Source organism: Belonocnema kinseyi, chromosome 7 (genome assembly GCF_010883055.1).
Source record: "Belonocnema kinseyi isolate 2016_QV_RU_SX_M_011 chromosome 7, B_treatae_v1, whole genome shotgun sequence".
In the NCBI taxonomy this organism is placed as follows: Eukaryota; Metazoa; Arthropoda; class Insecta; order Hymenoptera; family Cynipidae; genus Belonocnema; species Belonocnema kinseyi.
The window spans coordinates 98,793,295-98,801,259 of record NC_046663.1 but is presented as its reverse complement, the minus strand read 5'-3'; the positions used below and the strand labels follow the sequence as shown (position 1 = coordinate 98,801,259).

Here is a 7,965-nt window from a genome sequence, read left to right as displayed (position 1 = left end):
TACGCCAATTAGCACAAATGGTAAGTTCCGACAGTGCCTACAAGTGTGCCTACTGGCCGCTAAATGGCAATACCGGTTTCATATGTATACACCTGGTAAAAGAAATCAAGAAAATTAATTTTTGACCAAAAAGATGAATTTTCAACAAAAAAGAAGAATGTTGTAACAAATAATTAAACTGTAAAATTATAAAGTATAAATTTCGAACAAAAATGTAAAATTACAAATTTTCAAATAAAAAATTAATTTTGAAGAAAAAAAAACCCAAAATGTCAAGATAATTGTTACATGTTAAAAAAAAATTAATTTTCAAAAAAACCGAGAAATTAAATTTTCAACAAAAGAGTCAACCCCAAAGATCAAGGGGAGTCCAAAAATATGAATCTTTAATGAAAAAGTTCAACTTTTATCCAAGTCGTTTAATTTTCAGTTAAAGAAGATAAATTGCGAAAAAAATAGTTAAATTTTTAACGAAACAAATGAATTTTCCAGCATTGTATTAATGATCTACCAAAATAAGACGAGCTTTCAACAAAATATATTAATTTTTAACAAAATTTTGAAATTTTAAAGCCGGGAGGAGCAATTTTAAACCAGAAAATATTAATTTTTAATAAAAATATCAATTTAAATCAAAATTTAAATATTTACCTTGTTAGTTAAAAAAAATAATTCTTACTAAAAAAAAAACGAATTTTCAACAAAATAGTTACAATTTTAACAAAAGAGTTCAGCCTAAAAATGACTTTTTATCCGCAGGAGATTAATTTTCTAAAAATAGAATAGTTAAATTTTCGACCAAAGAGGTGAATCTAAAACCAAAAGAATAATTTTTTTACAAAGTAGTTCAACTTTTCACCAAGCTTCTGAATTTTTAACGAAACAAGATTAGTTTTTAACAAAATAGTTGCATTTTTTACAGAATAATAAAATTTACAACTGAATACTAGAATTTTTAACCAAACGAGTTGAATTTCGAACCACAAATATAATAGTAGACTTTCTACCAAAAAGGATTTAAGCGAAAAAGCGATAAAAGGGGGTTTCTTAAAAACAGAAAAAAAGAACAATTCTTTAAAACTGAATAATAAGGAAACATATTAAATGTTATCAAAGTTCGTAAATTTTCTTCCACTGACCCCCAACCCCTGTTCGAACCATAGTTTTTAGCATTACCCCCCCCCCCATTCAACTGGTAATGCAGTTTACTAATGACCCCTTAAAGTTTCAATTTTTGTATTTAATGGAATTATCCTTATAATGTATAGTTTAAAATTTGTTTAGCATAAAAATACACAACGAAAAATCGACAAGACTCAGAAAACGAAATTACAACAATTAAAAGAATGACAGAGAACAAGTATATTGAGGCTAAACTTAAGGAACTTTATTTTCAATTTTGTTTATATTGGATAAAATATCAATATTACAGAGAAAAGTAACAGCGTTTTACTTTGAAGAATTCAAATGATTTAAAAACTGAAATTAATAACAAAAACTAAAGGGGCTCTAATTTTTCTCATTGTCATCATTTATGATTGAGAAAGGATAAGAAAAGAAAGGACGAGTTCGTTAACAGCCATTTTGGATAAAAATACAAATTTTGGGACCATTTTTTCATACTTAAAATTTTTATTTACGGCTATTAATAGTACTCAGAAGGCCAAACAATGTATCCTGATGACTTTTTTTTTATACAAAAAAAATTCTCAGAGTTACAGCATTTTCCAAACTTTTAATATCAATCGAAAATCAAAATTATAAGCCAAACAACGTACGATATTAAAAAAAAGTAAAGAAAAACATTGCTTTTTAAAAGCCCTACAAGATAATCATACAAACTTTTTAGATTTTCTTATAAATTTGAAAATTATAATTTTTATTGCACAAAAAATAATGAGATATGAAAAATTCCATTTTGTGGTCAAACTATGCAGGATACAAAAGAAGATGAATCAACAAAAATTGTGATCTCAAAAAAGATCTACAAATTCGTTAATAATCACTTCTTTATAGGAGGCGTACGTTGTGTTTTATTCGCGAAAAATAACATTGAAAATATAAAAAAAACTTTGTGAAAAAATGATACAAGTCACGAAAAAAAAAGATCTAACAAAAATTATTTTTGACATGACACGTAGTTTTGGTTTTGATCATAAAAATGGTATTAAAAATTAAAATGAAAAATTTGTAGAAAAACCACAAAAGGTACAAAAACAAATTAATCGAAAAAAGTTATTCGCCCAAAAAAGGGATACAAATTTGTATTAATTTATTACATTCTTATTATTTATGATGGAGAAATTATTAGAATTGTCCGAAATTTGACACCACAACATTCAAATTTTGAACCAAATGACGCAAAATAGGACAAAAAGTCTCAAAGAAAAATGATAGGTTTTGAAAAATACTACAAAATTTCTTTAAACCATTTTTCAATAGGACTCGTAATTTTGTTTTATCGTAAGTAACATATGCAGATATTCGAAAATTCCAATATTACACTAAGAGACGCAAGATACGTAAAAAATCTAAAAGAAGACTTGTAGGATATTTTGCTTTATACATGTATATAAAATAATATGAAAACCAAAATCCTATTATTAGCATAACAACGTGAAATAGAGAAAAATGTCTAAAGAAAGGATTGTATTTTTTAAGTTTATTTTAAGGTGGTTCAGAAAATATAAATTTACAACTGTCTGTCAAAAAACGAGTGCTTAGCGCGAGTGTCACGATAATACTGTGTACCTCAAAGCCTACAGAGCTTGGAGAAACTTAATCTTTAACTATACTTATTTAAGCAAAAAATTCAGAACATGAATACGCATATAAATACTGCGATCTAGAGAGATGTTTTTGATAAAGTTTCATTCAAGCATTCTAAATGCAAAGAATAAATATCTGAGCACGAATCAAAAGACGCGCGCCCCAGGCCCGCTCAAACTTGCGAGCCACGGGCACGGTGAGAATGTGCCCGCGACAATAAATAGTTCATTTACGGATTATTTTATTACAAACTAACAATTAAGAGATAAATGTTTTTGAAACTTTCCAATCATTTCTAACCTTTTAGTTTAAATTGAGACATGTAAGGCAAAATATTTATATATTCTGATCAACCACTCGAGTAAAATTCGAAAATACATTTTTTCAATTTTAAAATTATGGGGTTCTCAAGTTAAAAAAACGGGACATAATTTACATACATAGTAATATACATAAATTTCTATAAAATATTATATAAAAAATAATTCTATTATATAATTTTATCGTTTCATTAAAATTGATTTAATTCATAATTAATTACACAAACATAGAAATTTGCGAATTATTGTTTACTTAAATTAATAATGGTGAGGGAGGCGGTATTCCTATGATATTTAACTCTACATCTAAAAACTCCAAATCGCTAATTATACATGCAAGAACGCTGTACGATCATATTTATTTAAAATTAATTATTTTAAATTTCAACTAAATATGTTTATCAATTAAAACCTTTAATGTTTTGAAACGTATAGTTTCATTTAGTAGAATTTCTACCGCTTTGTTTCAAAACAACAAAATAATATTATTCATAGGCAGTAAATTTTAATTGCAAAATGACTAATTTTTTCCATAAGAGATGCCAGCTAAAAATATTTATTACGATATTTGCCGACTTAGTATCGGCTATTTGGTGGACTTGTTGGACGGGTGAAGATTGCAAGGGCAAAGTAGTTGGTGGGGGCAAAGTAGTTGTTGGGTGCAATTTTCGGGTTGAGAGGCATGGGGGGATCGGGCAATTTTCGCCGGGTGCGCCAGCTACAATTAGTTCCTCGAACTGTACACGTGCCGCATCTAGGCTTATAATATCTTTGACGTCGTATGCTCGTGTAAAGGATACGTATCGTGACCTTCAACGCGACGCGACGCATGTTGGGTTTATTTTTTCTTCGTCTGCTAATCTGACTACACCAATTTTTACTAAGTCGCTTACTAACCCAGTAGGCAAAAAGTTTGGCGACGTCCTTACGACATCGTTACGACATCTTTACGACAGCTTTACGACATCCTATGCCCATGTCCTTAAGGTGTCTTTACGATATCGTAAATAAGTCGTATGATCTGACGATGTCTTTACGATATCGCAAAGATATCGAAACGATATAGACATAGGGTGTCGTAAAGATGTCGTAAGAATGTCGTAACGACGTAAAAAGACTTCGCCAAATTTTGTGCCCACTGGGAAATCAGTGCGCCGGTCTCTCTCGACGTTACTATCGTCCTTTGCAAATATTGCAATCATCTGTAAAAATAAATGTAATATTTTTTAATTTTTTTCCATTGAATTTTGTAGTTCGGCATGTAGTTACTAGTTACTACTCGGAGTAGTAAACATTACAAAAGTTCCGCTATGTCCCTCCATTGCAAACTGAAAATAGTAAAATCTGGTCTGATTTTTAGCAAATATTACAGCAAAAGGTTTCTCCGAGTACATTTTATTTGTGTTGCGACCAGGCTGAACATGATATTCTTTATAATTCGATTGAAACTTACCCATTGAATTATGCCTTGAAGTTCCAAAAATTGCATATACTAATACTGGAAAAAATGCCATGTATATTCCTGTAATGGGTGGTACGTTCCCCAAAATGGCATAAGCCATACCTGTTGTGTGAGAAGGAGGTATTAAAAAAATATTAAAGATATATATTTGTTAATTTAATTATAATACGGTAATAAAAAGTCATGAAAAAGGCACTAAAGATTTTTTTTAAAACGTACCCTGAGGAATGTGCATGACAGCCACTGTAATTCCAGCAATAACATCTCCAACTATATCCTTCTTCCATTCATAATTGAAGAGCCAATCCACTATAGGGACTGTTCGTTTTATACACGATTCTACCTCAAACTCCTTACAATGATTTCCTATATTCTCCCTGACTGATGAAAAATAATGAGAAATTTCGGATTTAAGATAGCTGCCGTGCCAAAAGTCAGATATCTGAAGAAAAAACAGTTTTTCTATGTTTTTAGGAATTAAATATTATAAGTGATGTCATTTTAAATGAAAAACATTATTTTTGTATGAAAAATGTTAAAATTTACAGCAAAAAAACATTAATTTTAACCATGATTTAGCATTTAAATTTTTACTGACGATCCCTTCTTACCAATTTTTGAAAAATGATTGAACTTTATTACATGACGACTTATCTTTTCCGGGAAAACATTTTCAACAGCTCTATTGTTGCCAATTTTAAAAATAACAAAATGATGCTAAAATATAATTATTTGTTTAATAAATGATTTTCTGAAAAAAAATGTTCTGGCGATTTAAGCCATAGAAAAATTTACTTTCAAAATTGGAAACAGTAGAGTCGTAGAAAATGTTTTTGCGGAAAAAAGCCGTTATTTATTAAAATGCAGTAATTTTTCAAGATTTGGTAAGAATAGATAACAAAAAAAGTCGATAGCAAAAAACATGGTTAAAATTAACGTTTTTTTAGAGAGAATTTTAACGTTTTTCATACAAAATACTATCTTTTATTTGAAACGGCATCAGTTATAATATTTTGATTTTTAAAATCACAATAAAACAATTTATTTCAAATATCTGACTTTTGGCACGACAACTACCTTAATCTCTTTTAGATAAATACACCAAACTCTCGCATTCAGTTCAGTGTCGGGGGTTGCCTTCAAATAGCTTAAGACTGATAATGTCGCAACCGCTCTCGCCTTGCTCTCCTGAGGAACTGCTTGAGCCAGCAGTTAGGCCGAGAACGGGTGACTAAAAGTGAGAGTTTGGTGTAATGTCAATAAAATTGTGGTCGTAAAGTAAGGAAACTTAAGAAACTTAAAAAACGGGAGATTTTTGTAATGAGAAAAACAATCGTTTTCCAAATTTTATACTTAATAACACTAAACGACATCTGGATCATTTTTTAAATAGTGCCCATGCAAAGTTTACAAAATTTTATAAATATATTCATAGCATAGACATAAAACCTCGAATTCTCTAGATGTTAGTAAATATCGGTATCATCAATCTATGCGACCTAAAATGCTATATTTCAGATATGTAATTTGTTAAAAAATCCTAACTAAAAAAGGTGCTGTAACGATACGATATGTCCCGAAAATCTCTCAATCATTGCTTTGAAAACCTAATTGACTTTTCATTACTTAAAGTTTTTTTTATATTTTATGTTTAAAATTTAGAAAATTAAATCTCTGAAAAATCACAGAAAACCTTGTGCGAATTGAGAATCATTTCTGCTGTTTAAATACTCTTGTATTCCTTTTTGTAAAAGATTTTGAAATAAAACTATAAATCGATAAAGACTTAAAACATCAACTAAAATTTAGGTTAGTTTAGTTTTTTCACCGAAAATTAGCATTTATAAATGAAAATCGTCATTAAGATTTACAATTTTCAATAATTTAAGGTTGTTAGAATTTTACATTGGAAATTAAAATTACCTTATCAAAAATTGTTATATTCAAAAAGACGAAAAAATTTTAAGAATTGTTTACATTTTTGGGTGTTGTAGCGTTTTCGCTAGAAATTAATATTTTAAAAAAAAATCATTAGATTTTAAAGGCCCTTCATTTTTTAAATGATTGTAGGTTACATTAAGATTTCACGCACAAAAAATTGGCATTTTCAAACAAAAATCCTTACAGTTCGAACAAGATTTGCAATTTCGGAACAATTTTAGGTTTTAATTACGTTTTCTACAGAAAATCGGTTATTTTAAATAAAAATTGAATAAATGAAAAACAATTTAATTTCGAAGAAAATGTACAATTCGAGAACAAATTTAGGTTATGTTCGCGTTTTAGGTACACCGAAAATCCGTATTTTTTGGTAAAATAATTTTATTTCAAAAAAGATTACATTGTTTTCAAGCTATTTGAGTTCATGCTCTGTCTTAATCAGAAAGAGATAAATTTCAAACAAATTTTACCTGATTTTAGAACAATTTTTGATTACGTTAAACATTTCCTCCAGGCACCGGTTATTTTCAACAAAAATAATTTTACTTAAAAAATCCAACTTTAAATTTTTAACAACTTTACGCTATGTTGCTGTTTTTTGTCGGAAAATTGTATTTTTAAGAAAAATCAAAAGTTTTGATTATTTATATACTGTATATTAATTCTGAAATTAGGAATATTATTGAGCTAAAAGTTTAAGAAAATACTGGCAACTTGAAAGGGCTAAACATAATTTTTGAATTTTGAAAATGAAATCTTTTAACGAAAACTTTTTTGTTCTACCATAATTTTTTTGCTTATATCTCGTATTTCTTACATGTTGTATTTTTGTCCATTTTTGTTTGCTATTACATACACCATACACGCACATACTACATACACATATTGTATACGATGCAAGGCTAACAATCGATTGCGAAATGAATAAAAAAAAATACATTTTTCGAAATCGCTTCATTCATAGTATAAAATAGAAGATTAGGCGAAGTATAGATTAGAATCATTGAAATATAGTCATAGTTAAAATATAGGAATAATATTTTTCCCATGAACTGCTAACATTCGCCAACCTATAATTTTTTAGTTTACCGAAGGTACACCACATGGATGTTGTCATTCAGGTTTGTATACCTCCCAAGACTATATATACCTTAAAAACACTATATAGTATATACCCTACACAAACGATATACATCTTATCCTAAATCTGTACTGCCATAAACAACAATAATTTTGGTCTAATTTCAACCGATAAAGTACATGCCACCGCAGCGTCCTACTGGAAGCATATCCCGTTTATAAAAATAACATTAGCCTTCAGTAGCACTGCGGTAAATCACACCTATGACCACGCATCATTACCGTGGGCACATTATATTATTATTACACCATTAAGCCATTTCCCTTTCGGGGTAGGCGTGACTCACTCGGCAGGGGAAAGGAGTAGTGTGTGGATGGGATAGAGATTTTTCA

The 7,965-nt window shown here is 29.1% G+C and overlaps 1 protein-coding gene across 12 annotated transcripts in view; it reads right to left on the bottom strand.

Annotated features, from left to right (window-relative positions):
- The window catches only part of LOC117176825 (solute carrier family 26 member 10-like), a 106,912-nt gene that overhangs the window by 52,246 nt on the left and 46,701 nt on the right, over window positions 1–7,965 (bottom strand). For 8 of the 12 annotated variants that reach the window (XM_033367150.1, XM_033367159.1, XM_033367158.1 and 5 more), the window contains exons 3-4: window positions 4,771–4,932; window positions 4,543–4,653 (exon numbers count right to left, since the gene is read on the bottom strand). In XM_033367150.1, the coding sequence (XP_033223041.1) occupies window positions 4,543–4,653; window positions 4,771–4,932 (273 nt within the window). Of the gene's footprint in view, window positions 1–4,542; window positions 4,654–4,770; window positions 4,994–7,965 lie in introns of all 12 variants that reach the window. The other 4 variants (XM_033367155.1, XM_033367154.1, XM_033367152.1 and 1 more) reach the window with 1 other exon arrangement.